Raw genomic sequence first — 18,457 nt, forward strand, 5'->3', positions numbered from 1 at the left:
TATTGTAAGAATGTACTTTAACAAACAATACTATAACAAGGATCATAGCCTCCTGAAAGATCAACTTCAAGAAAATGGATGATTATATTAAAGCCACAACATATCAGAGGGTAGTACACACTGCTTTTGCTTTTTAACCACAAATCTTAAACATATAAATTATAAGGGTTGGCATCAAATGGGCCACAGTGGCTTACCCATGTCTGCCACTAATTGTCATGTGCCAGTGCAACTTGATGAAACACTCTAATCCTTTAGTGACTCATAAAACCATGTCCATTTTTCACTCTCAATCCCAAAACAAAAATCTTTTTAAAAAACTGAAATACTGGAGATGATGTGATGTGTTGGGCCTGCAGGACATGAGACTGAGTTACGGGTGCTACCCTGCAAAACATTTTTGCTTTAGCTGCTTTTTTCAATACTACTTAGTTTTTGAAGATTTGGTCCCTGAATTCTATGGACAAATTTCTTCATAAGAAAAAGAAATGTCGCTAAAATTACCAGCAAAGAGAGAGAAAAGGCAAAATCGCTAGAAACTAAGAAGGCTGATGCTAAGGGCCATGTGTGCTTGATGAATCCACACTAACATGCCTAAGCATGGCTGTTGTAGCAGCACTTGATAGTAAATTAGAGGGATCATGAGATGAGGTTAAAAGGGGGTAGACTCAGGAGTAATCTTAGGAAATATTTCTTTACAGAGAGGTTGGTGGATGCATGGAACAGCCTCCTAGTAGAAGTGGTGGAGACAAAAACAGTATCTGAATTAAAGAAAGTATGGGATAAATACAGGGAATCTCTAAGGAAGTGATGAGAATTATAATGCTAACTTAATTGGACAGATGGGCAGACTGGATGGGCCATATGGTTTCTGCCGCCATGTTTCTATGTATGTACAAACAGCAGAGGTTTGAACCTCTACTGCTGAAATTGGGACCTGAATAGAAGCTGCAGTGATCTGCATAAATGCAATTGAAGACACAGAAACATTGAAGGAAAAAGTCCTTGCCATGGAGAAGGCAGCAGAGGACTGAGAAAATGAACTTGATATTGAAAATAGATCATGCCAGAGCAACTTATTGATTGTTGGTATTCTGGAGATTGTCTCAGAATAGGAGTTACCTCAGCTATTGGAGACTCAGCTGGTTCAGGCCTTGAACATATTGGGCCTATGGAGGAAAACTTGTCTTTGAAAGAGTGTACCATCTGTGAGTGTGAACGGAGGGCTGTTATCAACTACAGATGGCCATTGCAAAAGCCATAAATTACACTCATAATAGCAACTCATAAAGTTGCTGCTATTCAAGCATATAACAAGAACAGAGGTTTACAATCCTAAAATCATACAGTGCTAATTTTTCAGGATTACTCCATCAAAGTTTTGCTAAACAAAAAGAATTTGGCTTGTTTACACTGAGTTGGCTAAATCCCAGATGATCAAGCGGCCAGCAAAGCCTCAGAACTAGCCACATACTTCAAGAAAAAATCACCAATCTGATCACACCTTTAAATGCCAATAATGGTCTCCTTCCTCCACCCTCGTACTCTGCATATACCCAGCAGATCACAAGCCTGGAAAACTTCGAGCTGACTTCCTCCTTAGAGATTGAATTAGTCCTAAAGAAACTCAAACCTGCCTCTCACCCCACGGATGCGATCCCTTCCAAACTTACTCATCGCCATCTCTAAAACCTTCGCCAAACCAATCGCCGACATCATTAATTGTTCACTAATACAAGGCTTAGTTCCCAACCCCTTGAAACTCGCAATTCTTAAACCACTTCTGAAAAACCCAACCTGTCTCCAGACGACCCTGCCAACTACCGCCCTATTGCAAAACTCCCCTTCATCTCCAAAATCTTAGAAAAAATACTTATCAACTGTCAGAGTACCTGGATGATGATAAAATCTTAGCACCCTCGCAATTCGGTTTTCGCAAAGCCCGAAACACTGAATCTCTCTTAATCTCTTTAACAGACACCATACTTTTAAATCTTGATAAAAAAACAACCCTGTCTACTCATTCTCCTCAATCTTTCAGCCGCCTTTGACACTGTGAACCACTCAATTCTCTTGGATCGGCTAGCTGACATCGGCATCAAAGGCACCACTCTTAACTGGTTCAAGTCTTTTCTACAAAACAGATTTTACAAGGTCAGAGTCAACAATAATGAATCACGCCCCGTCTGCTCTTCTCTGGGAGTCCCTCAAGGCTCCTCCTTATCCCCGATCCTCTTCAACATTTATCTTTAACCATTCTGCCAGCTCCTCTCTAAACTAAAATTAACTCACTACATTTACGCAGACGATGTGCAAATATTCATCCCGATTATAGAATCTCTACAAAAAACTCTAGAATTCTGGAACAACTGCCTTCTAGCCATCAACAACCTGCTCACGAGCCTTAACTTAATCCTTAACTCCAACAAAACTGAAATACTCCTCATCTCACAGGACTGTAACTATGCAATGTCTAACATGCACCCCACTAATCAAACATCCTTTTCTTCTCAAGTTAGAAACCTCGGAGTTATCATGGACAATCAATTAAACCTAAAGAGATTTATCAATAATGCTGCTAAGGATGGCTTTTTTAAATTGCAAGTCCTAAAACGTCTCAGACCTCTCCTACACTTCCAAGACTACAGATCAGTTCTCCAAGCAATCATTTTCTCAAAAATTGACTACTGCAACTCTCTCTTACTCTGCCTCCCAGCTAACACCATTAAACCTTTACAAATGCTTCAAAACGCCTCAGCCAGGATTCTGACTAATACCAACAAAAGAGATCATATCACCCCCATCTTGAGGAACCTACATTGGCTCCCAATCAAGTTTAGAATCATGTACAAAGTACTAACGATCATACACAAAGCCATTCACAAGCTCATCCCTCTGGAACGCAACATTCCACTTTGACCACATATACCCTGCAGACCGGTGAGAGCAGCTTATAGAGATACTCTCCTTGCTCCACCCATCAAAACCTCTTTAAGTAAACGAGCTATGTCAACAGCAGGCCCCGCGCAATGGAACTCTCTACCTCCAGAACTCCGGCTGGAAAAATGCCCGATCACCTTCAAAAAGAGACTCAAAACTTGGCTATTCGAACAAGCTTTTTATTTATGCCAATGACTTTCCTCTCTTACATCACCTTACTAGCTCAGGCTATATATCAGATTATCTATTCAGATTATCTATCTGAATTAGCATTCCAATTCAGCAGTAGATCAATCCAAATCTTGCTCCTTGTACCTTAATCTTAAATTATTCCAGTATGCACCTAGATCTTTTAACCAGGTTAGACTTGATTCCACATAAGAATCTTATTTATTCGTTTTCGTTTTCTTAATTCCCCAGTTTCCTTTTGATCCAAGTTTTACTCCCTTGTTTAATGTAATCGCATTCTTACATGCTTGTTACTGTTATAATGTAAACCGAGATGATATGTAATATTTATACATGAATTTCGGTATATAAAAATGTTAAAATAAGGGATGGATTTAGTTCTTTAGCTGTTAAGGGGCATATTTTGTTGGCGACTAAGTTGGTAATGTTGAACCAAGAGGAGAGGACTGAGTCGGCGTTTGAAAGATCTAGGTTGTGTAGTTCATTGGAGAGATGGGAACTGAGGTCTTCCATGGAGTAGGGTTTTCTGAAGTGGAGAGGGGGAGGGTTTTTCTTTTACCGTGAGGTTGGCGATGATCGAGTGGTCTGACCAGGGGACTGGGGTACAGATGGGAGGTGTAGTCTGTGATGCTGGAATTTATGAAGATAAGATAGAGTGTGTGGCCTGCTTTATGGGTTGGGCTGTCAATGATTTACTTAAATCCCATGGCCTTGATGGAAGCTAGTATGGCTTCGCAGTTGGGGGATAGAGGAGCCGTGTCGACATGGAGGTTAAAATCCCCCCGGATAATAGTTGGGGAGGAGTCGTTTGTGTTTAGCAATGAATTCTATGAGGGGGGAGGCATCGGTGTCTAGTAAGCCTGAAGGGGTGTAGACTAGGCAGATTTGTAATTGATTAGATTTGAAGAAGCCAAATTCGAATTTAGGGGCGGTCTTCATAGTCTGAGGTATTAGGTATTTTTTGGTGGCTAATAGTAGGCTGCCTCCTCTTTTTTTGTGTCTGGGTAGTGAGAATATGTTGTAAAGATGTGATGGTAATTGTGTTTAAGCCAGGTTTCTGTGATTGCACAAATGTCGGGTTTCGAGTCTAGCAGGTAGTCATTGAGTATGTGAGATTTTTTTTTACGATGGATTGTGCATTAAAAGGAGTGAGGGCGGAGGTCATGATGGGTATAAGGGATCTCTGTTGGTGTGTTTGAGTAGAGATAGAGGGTTTTTTATGGTTGCGGTAGAGATGTTTGAGGATGGGGAGAGGTTGCATCTTTGTTTGAGTGTAGGGGGTATAGTGTGGTAGAAAGTAGAATGTGAAGGGGTGGAGGCGGTTTAGTGTGGAAGGTGGGAATAAGTGCCATGTGACTGCAGAGGAAGGAATGGGGTGCGTGGTTGGAGGGGGTGTCGTACTGGGTTGGATGGTTGAATTTCAGAGGAGGGATAGGCGAGGGGGTGGTGGGTGAAGAGGTTATTTTGTTTTGGTGGGCACACCTAGATCCATCCTTCTTAATGCTTATAAGGTGATGTTGGCAGTGAAAAGTGGAAGCCTGGAATTTCTTTTAGCTGTGCTGAGGGGAATTGGGGAGAGGAGTGCTGGTTAGGGAAAGTGCATGCTTTCCCTCCGAAAATAAGCTACAAGGTCCATAAGGACTTATCTGTTCAGACTATTTGATGAACAGATTTTAGAGAACATGTTTCTCTGAGCTCTTGCATATTTAACATTAAAACACATTTTATTGTTTTAGTTTCTCTGACGTATTTCATAAGAGCAATAATCCCCTGTAGGGAGTCTGGTTACATGAGGTATGCAGTTTGCTCTGGGGCTAAGAGTGCCAAACGTGTTCATTATATTGCCTTCAGGCTTCTGAGTATGTCACATTGCTTGACAGTCCCTGTACCGGCGGATCATGAAGCTTAGGTGCCTTACAGAATCCAATAACCCTTGTACGTAGACACTTGGCCATGGTTTAGCTGTACAGGACTTTGTCTGTTGTGAGATTCCATTGCATTCAAAATTTGACTGCCCATGTTCATTTGGTTTAAGGTGATCTCTTCATTGGATCGTGATTTATTGTGCCTTAGATTTGTCTGCTGTTCAGATGTGGTTTTCAGTTTTTCAGCTTCACATTGCCCCAGTTTGAAGTTTTTGCTTTTCCCTTTGCTTACTCTGTGGGCTTCCTGCCCCTTTCCAATTTACAATCCCTGCCACAATTTCCCTCCATTGGAAGTTTATTCTTTTTGACAGATAAGGGAACACTGTGACATATAGCTTGTTTAAGTAGTTCAAACATTGGATTTTAATAACCATGCTATCAGCGTCTGTGAGGGCAGAGTGAGTGGGTTGCACTTTTCTGAAGTCTGGTGTAGCTGAAATTAGTGTTGCCAGCAAGCTGAGACATTATAATTAAATATTTTTGGGAATGGTGTCATAGAAAGATGAATGAATTCTGTCCTGAGGTGGTAGCACACCTAGGACTTCATTCTGATTGCTCCTGGTATTGTGTGGACTGGGGCAAGGCCAGCTCCAAACAGCTGTGCACACTGAGAGTTAGTGGCTAAAGATGCGCGGAAGTGAAGCGCATAATGGAATTTTCTGGATTACAAAAGCAGAAAATGCAGTGCATTGAGAAGGGGTTACACATTCAAATGGTAGCAAAAGAAGAGACGGTAACCATAAAGCCTTCGATTGCCTATTCATCTTTAATATATGGAACAATCTTCTTCAAATCAAATGCTTTTTTCCCCCCCCCAGAATGCTCCAAAAGACACAAGGCAAGATGTACACTCCCCTGACATGGGCCGTGTTTCGCCGGGGAAGCTGGGATGGCAGTACGAGTACACTTTAGCATCAATATAAGGAGCGGATAAATTCAGTGTTTTGGTCATGATCCGTGTAACAATAAAAAAAAAAAAAAAAAAAGTACATTTCCGTCACTGTGTTACATCACAGTGTGACAGTTGCTGTTTGTAACTCGAGACGTAGTGTTCCTGTCAAAATGTTGCAAGACATCTCACAACCGTCACGCTGTAATGGAAATTTACCTGGTTTTCTTTTTTAAATTGTTACACGTATCACGACCAAAATGCTGTGTGGAATTTATCCGCACCTTAAACTGATGCTAAGGTGTACTCCTACTGGCTCTCATTCCTGGCAAAACAGCCTGTGGTGGGGGACTGTATGTCTTGCAAATTGGCTTGTGTCTTTTGGAGAGTTCTGAATAAAACAGCATTTGATTTGAAGAAGATTGCCTATTCATCTTTAATATATGGAACAATCGAAGGCTTTTTGGTTACTGTCTCTTCTTTTGCTATCATTTTCTGGATTACTCCATCTGTTTACCTCGCTTTACAAAGCAGATTGTGTGGAAATTTGAAGTCAGATGTCGCACTTTGTGTTTTATTATTTTGTTTCTGCTTATTGTAAGGCTCCTTTCCTTACCCATCTTTTCAGCTTTCTAACAAAGGTTGCCTTTCTGGGTCAGACTGAGGGTCCATTAAGCCCTGTATCTGTTTCCAACAATGGCCAATCTAGGTTACAAGGGCCTGGCAAGTACTTTTATTCCAAATGTTAAATATATTCCATGCTACTGATGCCAGTAATAAGTAGTGACTATTCCCTAAGTCAATGTGATTAATAGTTTATGGACTTTTCCCCCAGGAACTTATCCAAACCTTTTTTAAACCCAGCTACACTAACTGCCGTTACCACATCCTCTGGCAATGAATTCCAGAGCTTAATTGTGCGTTGCATGGAAAAAAATGTATCTGATTTGTTTTAAATGAGCTACTTGCTAACTTCATTGAGTGCCCCCTAGTCCTTGTATTATCTGAAAGAGTAAATAACCAATTCACATTTACCCGTTAAGTCTTTTCATTATTTTATAGACTTCTGTCATATCCCCCTCAGCCGTCTCTTCTCAAGCTGAACAACTCTAACCTCTTTAGCCTTTATTAAAAAGAAGAGCTGTTCCATGCCCTTTATCATTTTGGTGGCCCTTCTCTGAACTTTCTCCAGTGTAATTATATCTTTTTTGAGATGCGGTGGCCAGAATTGTACACAGTATTCAAGGTTTGGTCTCACCACAGAGCGATAGAGGCATTATGACATTCTTCGTTTTATTCACCATTCCCTTCCTAATAATTCCTAACATTGTTTGCTTTGATTGCCGCTGCACACTGAGCTGATGATTTCAATGTATTATCCACTATGATGCCCAGATCTTTTTCCTGGGTGGTAGCTCCTAATATGGAACCTAACATAGTGTAACTGTAGCATGGGTTATTTTTCCCTATATGCATCACATTAAATTTCATCTGCCATTTGGATGTCCAGTCTTGCAAGGTCCTTCTGCAATTTATCATTATCCACTTGCGATTTAACGACTCTAAATAATTTTGTCATCTGCAAATTTGATCACCTCACTCTTTTCCCTTTCCAGATCAAAGCACCAGTCCAAGTACATATCCCAGAGGCACTTCACTGTTTATCTTTTTCCACTGAGAAAACAGACCATCTGATCCTACTCTCTGTTTTCCTATCTTTTAACCAGTTTGCAATCCATGCTTTATCTTGCATTATTTGCCCTCCTGTTGCTAGAAGTGCAGGATACAGAATCTCTTCAGACTTACCATTTGTACTGATCCTTGGGGTTGGCAGTGAGCTATTGTCATAAAAACATTGGTTGGCTTTTCTCTTTCACGAAGGAGAGTGAGTGCTGCTTCACCAGCATTCCTAACCTCAGTCGTCCCCCTAGCTAGCCTGAGGAACCCGAGTCAGGAGCTGAATCCATATCCACCGCTTGACAGTGCAGGTCACAAACCATTGGGCTAGGGATCTTCTAGAATGTGTTTTTTTTTTGTTACTGCTTGACCTCGAAAGTACTAACTGTACCATAGTGCTGAGTTTAGTGAACGAGTTTGCAATGAGTTTTTCACAGTGCATGCCTTTGCCATGTATATTTTAACAGTCAGATTATAGCATTGCTTGTAAATGTATTCTCCATGACTACATTACTATGCAGTTATTGGGTTGTGTTGCTCACATTTTTCCTTCTTCCTTCCAGCCCTGATGACATTGGTACATGTTGGTATATCCTTCTGTCCGGTTCAGTGTTCATCAAAGAATCCATGTTTCTTCCGAGGAGCAGGTAGGTTTAATTATTGGCCCTGCATGGTAAGGGTTTTTAGTTGCTTTTGAAGTTGTATTTTTTTTTTTGGTACTGTTGATGAAACAAGTGTGACCCAATATACTCCCCAGTGTTCTTCATTAATGTCCTCTTTGTAACAATATTACTGTATCATAGTAATTGGTGTAGAAAACTGTGCCCATTTCCTTCTTCACTGCTAATTCTGTACCCTTGGGCAAGACATTATACCCTCCTTGTGTGCATATTTAAATAATTAACTTGTTGAAGCAGGGTCATAACCACCATGTAAATAATCACTCACGGCACTCTGTGGGTCTATATGAAATATATTGTTGTTGTTAAATAAACGTATATGATCTCAAGTGTTCCATTAAGATGATTTTGGAGTGTGGTGTGCTGGACTGGCAGTGGAAGCCATTTTCTAGAATCCAGGCTTTTGCGGTGCCAGCTGCTAACTAAACAGCCCTCTATCATGGGACTGTGTATCTTCTCCTTTTTCTTGTCAGTCACTCAGGAAAAAAAAGTGACATTTAAGAAGGAGGGAAGGGGGAAAGAATGGTTTGGAGGACCACGCTAAAACTGTCTGTTCTTCTAACTACAATTCTATTAATACACTAGAAGATGGGTTTGTTTGTGTTTTTTTTTTTTTTCAATTGGAGAAACACATTTTAAAGAACCCATAATTCAGATCTTGACAAAATATAGAAAAAGTAATTATTAATGAGAAGTTAATTTAAAAAATAGGGAGGATTTGCTGATATGTATAGCTGTATTTGGGAGAAATACCTTGGTATCCAGTCCAAAAAGGAGGAGTTGAGGAATATCATTCTCTTTCATAGCTAATAAGACAAAACAGGCTAGCTTACTTGTTTAGCTTTTTTGTAATACTGAGTTAGAAAAATAATTGCAAGCAATCCCTCCAATAAAGATACATAAAAGAAAGCAATTTCATTTTCTGACCCCCATGGGAAAAAAAACTATTGAAAACTTTGCTGCTTTGTTATTGAAAAGATTTTAATGATTCTCCTTTTAATTTTCACATAATTTAGTTGTCTACTGTTTGAAAGTATACCCATGGTAATCATTGTATTAACAGAAATGGTCTATACCTTTCAAGGCCCGAGAAAACAAATGTTTAATAACCAGTGTCTTTACATTAATCCTTATCCTCCTGCCTGAGCAGGGTAGGGTTGCAGTCCTGAAAACATGACTATTGAAACACTCATTTAGCCTTATAGAAGTATTCTATCAGTCCGCTTGGTTTTCTTTGATTATGGTTTGGAGTGTCATGGGATTGTCTTTGTTTTCCACATTAAGAGGCGGGTGGGGGCAGTTTTGAAGGCCATGTGTATTTGAGACCGTTTTGCCTCTCCCCAGTTAAAAATTCCTCTTATGCCTGAAGAAGTCCACGCCAGATATAGAAAGGAAGGCCATTCTGGTTCAAGATATTAGAAGAACCATTGTACATCGCACCCTTTTGTTGTGTTTTGCTTTCCTTGTGATTCTCTTTAGCAGTTTAGCACTGTGCTGTAGAGGATGAGACTACATCCTTTTACAAGGTACCCTAAATTACAACATGGTGGTAGAGTGCCGAAGAGACTTACAACAGCCCAAATATCTTCCTTGTGTGCACTCATGGAATGGTTATTAAATGTTCCACTTCCTTTGAGGTTGCTTGTTTGTAAGAAAAATTCAGAATTGTTTGGCCAGTGGGCAGATGATAGAGGTTATAACGTGTTCAAACTTGCCCCATTCACCTAGCTTCTTGGTGAAGACATACTGAGTAAATTATTGTAGGGCACATCCCGTTCCTTGTCTTTCTCTCCTTGACTTTTCTTCTTGACTTTTCTTCTTTTGCTCCCTTTCTCTCCTCTCACTGCATATCACGTGTACTGCTTTGTGATTTTACGAGGTGATATATTTTGTTATATTTTCTTCTATTTGATTTTGCATTTTAGAAAACGATAACATGGTAGAACAGAGAAATATGATAGGCCATATAGTCTTTTTATTATTTTTTTTTTTTTGCTATCTTCTCTGCCCATTCATACCAACTACTCAGAACAGAACAAAACCTACCGCAGTAGCTATATATAATGGTGAAAAAGTAACTCCTACTTAGTTCAATGTAAACCGATGTGATCTGTATTTTAATACAGGAACACCGGTATATAAAAATCTAAAAATAAATAAAAATAAATAGTTATAAATTGTTGACTTTTTTATACTTCTGTATCATAACTATAGCTCTTTATGCATTAGAAAGCTTGGTTACTGCTGAGCAGTGACCTACCTTGTGTAATATTTTTATATATTTCTGCAGTTGCTCTGCTTTTGATCTCCCTCTTTTTTTTTCCTGCCTTGCTGTGTGGTTAGTTTGATCATATTATATTACCTGTGAAGACAAGCAGGGTTACTCAGTTACACAAATTAGTTATTTGACACTGCATTGGCGCTATATGGATCAAAACTTCCAGAGCTTGCTAGAAAGGCAAAAGACTTTCGCTGCTCATGCATGGCAGTTCTGTGCAGCAGCAGCCCTGTGCCTCTTCTGAGGTCCTGTTTGTCTTCTGTACCTATTGGATATTGTTTCTTCCAGTAGCCCTGCAGCGATATTTGAGGAATCCTCCTCTTTCTTTTAACTTTGATTTTCTGCCCAAACTTGACTTCTAGTTTCACCTGGTGAGATTTTCGGCAGTTAAGCAAGTTTTTATTTCATTTTCTGATGCCTTTGCCTTGCCAGTGCTGCCTCCCCCCCCCCCTCAGTGGGGCCATGCCAGTAGGCCACACAGCCAACCTTTTCGGTTTGGATCATCTTTCTTCAAAGAACAAGAACATTTCTTTGATCTTGCATCAACAATTTTCCTCACCATATCTGAGAAGCAAGCCAAATTCTGTCCCAACCAGAAGATGTTGATCACTGATCATCATAATGTTTTCTACACATGTGATATCTGTGCAAGGACATCACCCAAAATGGTTTGAGCTTGAAAGAATAAGCTTCGAGCTCGCCTCAATGAAATTAAGTTGAGCTCCTCAAAGCCTTTGAAGACTTGACACAGGGGGCCAGATTTTCAAAGGGGTAGCGCATACCTCCCCCCCCCCCCCCGAAAACCTGGCCCAAATACCCCCTGCGCGCGCCAAGCCTATGTTGTATAGGCTTCCGGGGCTTTCCTTGGGGGGCATGATGGGGGGCGTGTCCGGGGGCAGCACCACGGGCGTGGTTTCGGCCCGGGGGCATGGCCGCAGCCTCCGGACCAGCCCCCGGACCAGAACGCGGCAGCCGGCCTGGCGCGTGCAAAGTTACGCCTGCCTCGAGCAGGCGTAACTTTCGCGACAGAGGTGGGGTTTTTTTTTAGATAGGGGGGGGGGGGGGTGGGTTAGGTAGGGGAAGGGAGGGGAAGGTGGGGAGAGGCGGAGGGAACGGAGGCCGGCTGCGCGGCTTGGCGCGCGCAGGCTGCCGATTTTGGGCAGCCTTGCGCGAGCCGACCCTGGATTTTAATGGATACGCGCGTATCTATTGAAATCCCGCGTATTCTTGTTCGCGCCTGCGCAAGTTTATGAAATCTACCCCAAGGTGCATGGAGCTGATCATGCTGCTGAGTACTAGGTTAAAGCGAGAAGAGAAATCTTACCCTCCCACTCAAGTAAAGGAAAGGGCTCATAAAACTTGAAAGTATTGACGAGAGTCTGTGAGGGTTGTGGAAGTTTTGATGAATCGATAAACATTTTTATGCTCTGCTCAGAGAACCTGGTAAGGGCAAAAGGTTCTAAATCTTCCAAAGTTGCCTTGTCTGGTAGAGGACTTCCTCAAGGCTCAGATATCATTCTTGTTTCTAGAGGACCGGTCAAGGGCCAAAGAGCTGTAGAGGATGATCAGGTCCTTACAAGGCCAAACCTGTTTTTTTCAAGACAAAGATGAACAGGATGGTCACTGAGGCATTTGCTTGACATGTCAGAACCAAAGTCTCCATATCAAGCAGTTTAACTCCAGTAGGTTCATCGAGCAATCCATCCTTGTGTTTGACTCCCCATGCCCATGTTGGTATTGCCTGTGTCGGAAACAAGTTAAACTGGGCTGTAGCAGGAAGCCTCTCGTGCCTCTCATTTTGGTTCAGTTCCCATATCCACTAAGGTAAGTTTTAGGCTTTTGCAGTATTTGCCTTCAGGATTATTTTCGTCTTAGATTTTCTTAGAACATCTGTTCATAGAGGAATTGGAGTCCAACAGATCCTGGAGCCCTGCTTATGTTCAGTCTGAGTCAGGTTCTGAAGAAGACTTCTCCTCAGACCACTTATCGGGGTCTTCTCTGCCACTGGCAGAGAATAGTTCTTTATCAGAGGACCTTTCATTCCCAGATTTCATTCAGATGGTTGGCAAAGTTCATAATCTGATTATGAACTTTGAGGTTGAGCCCCAGGCACCTCTTCTAACCCTCTTCAAGTGCCTGTAGGCCTTTATAAAGCTGATGGCAGTATCAATCCACTCTTTTCCTGTATGAACAGAACAGGATGTTAGACTCTGTCTGCTTTACAACATGAAGGTGCATAAAGAACCATGTCCAGGCAACTGAAGGATTTGATAATTCCCAATTACCATATCAGTGTGATGGTCAAATCCATTTTCATTTTATTTATTTAGATTTAGCTCACACCTTTTATTGGAAACTCAAGGTGCATTACATTCAGATATGGTAGGTATTTTAGTAGATATATCTGTAGAGGGTTAAGACATCAAGGGCACAATTCCCAGATTCTATTTATTTAAAATAATTTATTTATCACCTAACAGATTACATCTTCCTAAGTAATTTGCAACATAAACAATTTAAAATAATACATTTACATAAAAAGAAGGCCACAACAGCTCAATCAGTCCTGTTGAACAATTTATTTCATCAAACTATATTTTAGAGCTTTCCTGAATTTTAACAGATCCACCTCTTCTCTCAAACTAGGTGGCAAATTATTCTAAAGTTGGGGGATCATTCCTGAGAAAGATCTTGCATTCAGGTGAGAATATCGAAATATTTTAACCTCCTGAACTCTCAGGAAATGCCCTTTCAAAGACCTCAAATTTCTGCTAGGCTTATACCAACTGAGAAGGTTTTTCAATTGCTGTGAACCTACTCCTTTTAAAGTTTTAAATGCCAGAGACAAATTCTTAAACTTGCATCTGGCACCCACTGGAAGCCAATGCAGATCCAATAATAATGGCTCAGAAGGAGTTCTCCTAGAACTTCCTGTCATTATGAGAGCAGCCACATTCTGGATAATCTGTAATTTATGAATAGTTTTGACAAGCATTCCCAAAAGCATTGCAGTAATCAATATAAGGCAGCACTAAAGCAAAAACCACTGACGTTTTTGGGAGAAAGCATTACCTGACCATTGAGTTTCATCCTCTCCTACTTTTGTACAGGATCTGTATAACTCAGTACGTGCATACAATCTAGAAAGTGCAAAGATTTGCTGAGTTTCTCTCTCCTAATGGCTGCAGATGAGGACTCTGAAAAACATCTGATGCTTCTGACCTGTGATGTTTATGGGATGGTCTCAAAAGCTGCTGCAATAGCTGTTGATGCTCATGGACTCCCAAAGTTGTGGGCTTCAGGCCTTCTTGAGAATGTCCCGGAAAATCTTACAGATGTCTTAAAGTGGAGGTAATTTATTTAGGGAGTAGATTAAGGAAGCAGTGGATCTTATAAAAGACCACCATACTGTTCTTTAAACCCTGTAAACTGTCACCTCCAACTTGTCAAAAGTTTCACAGTGTGCCAGTTGGGAAACAATTTAATCTTTTCCCCAGGTAACAGAACTCAAGCCCTCAAATAACACAAGCTGACTGACTCTCCCATACTGCCACCTGGACAAAATTAGAGATGGGATTTTGACTGGACTCTAGTGGCATAAATTCCACCCAACAGCCCCTATAGGGCAGTGGGAGGAGGGGTACACCAAGGAAGAAAGAGGTGGCCTCTTGCAGTTACTCCTGAATCTTCTGAGGTGGCTCCCGCCTGATGAGAGCCCTTTCTGAAATTCTCTTGGGGGTCCTCAAAATGATTTTATGCCACTATTGGCTGGACCCAGATGAAACATCCATAGTTCTTGAGTGATTTCTCAAAGATTTACCTTTAGGAGTGAGGTTCAACATTTTTGTAAACCATTGGCCTGTCTCAGACAGCTGGGTCCTCTGGATTGCAGAAGGCAGTTAAGATTACATCTATTGTAAATAACTACAAATTGCCTTTCCAGGAGAGCATTTAGACTCAATACCAGGACCACCTCAGTTTGGAAATGTCTTCCCTCTTGAAGAGCCAGGTCATAGGTCGTATCTCAGATTTGTAATAGAGATAATGCACACTTCCAATACTGTGCACTGAGTTTTGACTTAGCCTCAACACTGTAGGTATTCGCAAAAAAAGTGTGGCATAAATGCACAGACTGTGGGTTTATATGTTTCCATGCATTGTTTGCAAATCACCATCTAGCTGTTAGTCATTAGGGTTTATCATTAATTTCCCAACTTGAACCAATACCTCAGCTGAAATTCATAGTGCTCTGCTAAACATGGCTCAGGCCATAAATTATGCCCCTCCAACATAGCCATTAACATTGTGGCAAAGTTAGAGGGATAATGTAGTCTGACAACAGCCTGGTCCATGTTGAGAATTCTAGGCCTATTGGCATCCATAATTCATGTAATTCTTATGACACACATCTGTATGAAATAAACCCAATGAGATATTTGTCTAATGGAAGAGCTTGAAGATGCCCTATCTGGGTGTGTCTCCCATTTCAGTTTCACTTTGGATTTACCCTTTCAAATACCTAGAAACATTGAAACATGATGGCAGATAAAGACTGAATGGCCCATCCAATCTGCGCATCCCTCCAGTTAATTTAGCCTTATAATTCTCACCACTTCCTTAGAGATCCCCTGTATTTATCCCATGCTTTCTATACAGGGGCAATATCACCTCTCTTTTTCTGCTAATCATTCCTCTCTCAATGCAGTCAAGCATCTTTCTGGCTTTTACCATCGCTTTATCCACCTGTTTGGCCACCTTAAGATCATCAGATACAATTACCCCCAGAACACGCTCTTCCTTAGTGCTTAGAAGAATTTCACCACCTCCTTACCAAATCTTCCTTATGACAAATACATTAAACCCTATGAAACTCCTATGAAGGGCTTCATATCCAGAGCCTCTGGTGCCTCCTAAAAAAAGAAGTTGCACATCAACCTTCTGGTGTTAAGGGGAGCAATGAAAGTGCTAAAGGTTTTCAGAAGTCAAGCGGCCTGCAAAATTGTCCTTGTGTAAATGGAGAGTTCGTTGATCATGTTCTACTTGAACAAACTGTGGAACAGGTTCCTCTCCATCCTGTTTTGGCAGACACTGTGGAACTGGATTATCTCACATGGACTACCCTAAGAGTAGTGTATCTACAAGAAAGACAATATCCTAGCAGACAAACTGTGTCACCACCTGGACTCCCACTTATGATCCCTGTATCAGAACGCAGCAAACAGGATCTTTCTCAAGTGTAGTCTATTGAAGATGGATGTGTTTTCTGCAGTCCAAAAGAAGATCAGGAAGCAGGCTAGTGGTGCACACCTTCTGACTTCTTTACTGACATGTCCTCCTGTACATGCAGCCTCTGGTGGTCAAAGCCTTATTAAAACTCAGAAGGCTACAAGTAATTACAATCTTTCATTGCTTCCTTTTGGCTTAGACAGATTTGATTTCCACTTAACTGGGATTTTTCCCTGATTAAATCAAATTGGTAACTCCTGAGTTTTGATCACACAGAACCAGGGATTGCTGCTGTATCTCAGCACCCAGTCTCTGCCCTCACTGGCTGGATGTTCAAGGGGAACGTAGCATATTCCTTTGCTTTCTTTAATGAGATGTCAGATCTTTAGACTTCTAGAAAGGAGTCAATTAGACTATGGTTTTAAGTAGAGGAGGTTTGCTATCTGGTGTGAAAGCAAGATCCTAGAACCCTTCCTTAGTTCCATACAGTAACTGCATGTATACCTGCAACATCTAATAAACGTGAATTATTGAGAGGTAAACCCCCATAAATGAGCTGTTGTACACTTACGCTGTAACAGCGTTTTAACTTTTGTGCACTCATTGCAATCGTGCATGCTCACTGAAATTAATCATGGGGGGTAACCCTTTTCATTTCACGTAAGACGTGCTGCTGTTCTTGAACAGAGAAAACTTTTTTTTGAATTTTTTAGAACAATTTTTTCCTTTGAGAAGATAAGTTTGGTTTGTTTTTTTTTCCTTTTCATTGATGTCTCTTAACTAATGAGTCAGTTGGAGTTGATGTTAAAGTTCCAAAGAATTGTTCTAAAAAATTCAAAAAAAAGTTTTCTCTGTTCAAGAACAGCAGCACGTTTTATGTGAAATGAAAAGGGTTACCCCATGATTAATTTCAGTGAGCATGCACGATTGCAATGAGTGCACAAAAGTTAAAACGCTGTTACAGCGTAAGTGTACAATAGCTCATTTATGAGGGTTTACCTCTTTCAATAATTCACATTTATTATATGTGATTTTTTCATAATTTGTTTGATATCTTTATCACATACAATACCAGTCTTTTGATTTTTGAGTACCTGCAACATCTGTCAAAATAAGGCCTCAAAACCAACTCTTTCATGGTTCACCTCAGTGCAATTGGTGATTACCACCCCCCAGTAGAAGGAAACTCCATTTAAGTACGGCCTCTATTTATCAGATTCATTTGTGGCTTGTTTCATTTGAAGCATCTCATGAAGTCTTCTGTGTTGTCATGAGACATCAGAGTAGTTCTCACTCAGCTGATTAAAACCACCTTTGAGCCATTTACCTCTTGTGAGGTTAATTTTTTGGTGGTGTCCACTTCAGTCCGCAGATTAAATGAGCTCAAAGCTCTAGTGACTTGTCCACCTTATAGAAGAGTTCATCAAATAGGGTGGTGCTCCATACACATTCTAAGTTAGTACTTGACTTCCACCTTAATTGGTCAATTTTCCTGACATTTTTCATTATGAAAAAGTTGCTTTACTCCTTGGATTGCAAGAGAGCTGTTGCATGCCACCTAGAGTGGACTCAAGTCCTTAGAAAGTTAATGCATCTTTTTATTTCTTTTGACTCCGATAAGCCTGAAAATGTACTGTAGTTATAAACCACGTCTGATTGGGTAGCAGACTGCATCTACTTCTCTTATCCCAGGCAGATCTGATCTTTGTGGGGCATGTCACGGCCCATAATGCAAGGACCATGTTGCTGTTGGTCCGTTCTGCCTCCACTGAGAGGATTTGCAAGACTGCAACTTGGAATTCAGTCCACACATTCCCATACTATTACTTTTGAAACATGGCCTCCTGGTGGGATAGTAGGTATTGACCGTTCATCTGCCATGGTGTCTTTGAGGGGGTAGATCCTAACTCCATTCCTCTTAGAGCCAATTATGATGTTGTGTTCTCTTACCAGTTTAAATAACATAAAATAGACTCAGGATTTTTCAGCAACAATATTTCCCACTCATTGTCAGAAGGCATAGTTTCCTCCTTTTGGGGACGACAGCTCTTAGTTAGGAAGTCCCGTGTGTATAATTCGGTGAACTGCTTGACTTCATGTGTTCTCTGAAAATAGTAATTCACCAATCACACTAATCCCCCCCAAACACACACACATACACACAAACTCTGAGTTGTTTTCTCCCCAAAGCTGATAAATGGAACAAAGTTAAATCATGGCGCATCTGCAGCACAGGAGCTGCTGTGCATGAGCAATGAAAAGCTTTTGCCTTTCCAGAGAGATCTGGAAATTTATGTTGATCCAGGTCATGTTCCCACTTCTGTGACTGATGAATTGTTGTCTTCAGTGAACACTTGTTGCAGGTAAGCAACTTTGCTTTTTGAGTATACCGACTATAAGAGTTATGCAATTTTAAAATAGAATGAAAATGAGTATATGGCTGAGTTTTAGTAGCACTAAATGCTGCAGCAACTTTATGGACCAGAAGTTCTTTGTGAGAACTAAAATCAAAGGCTGGATAACTATTTGTCAGAGCAGTATGATGCCTGTAATTCCATCTCCAAGTGTTTAATCCTGCAAGTCAACCCCTGCCTTCTCCCGAAAAAGCTGCTGCTGCTTGTCACAAAGAATTTATTGGATTTTCAGAAGTGGA

The 18,457-nt window shown here is 40.8% G+C and overlaps 1 protein-coding gene across 9 annotated transcripts in view; it reads left to right on the forward strand.

Annotated features, from left to right (window-relative positions):
* Positions 1-18,457, forward strand: part of RAPGEF2 (Rap guanine nucleotide exchange factor 2) — a 624,821-nt gene that overhangs the window by 266,052 nt on the left and 340,312 nt on the right. For all 9 annotated transcript variants that reach the window (XM_029617182.1, XM_029617118.1, XM_029617324.1 and 6 more), the window contains exon 4: positions 8,184-8,267. In XM_029617182.1, the coding sequence (XP_029473042.1) occupies positions 8,184-8,267 (84 nt within the window). The remainder of the gene's footprint in view (positions 1-8,183; positions 8,268-18,457) is intronic.

The sequence above is a fragment of the Rhinatrema bivittatum genome, chromosome 1 (genome assembly GCF_901001135.1).
Source record: "Rhinatrema bivittatum chromosome 1, aRhiBiv1.1, whole genome shotgun sequence".
NCBI lineage: Eukaryota > Metazoa > Chordata > Amphibia > Gymnophiona > Rhinatrematidae > Rhinatrema > Rhinatrema bivittatum.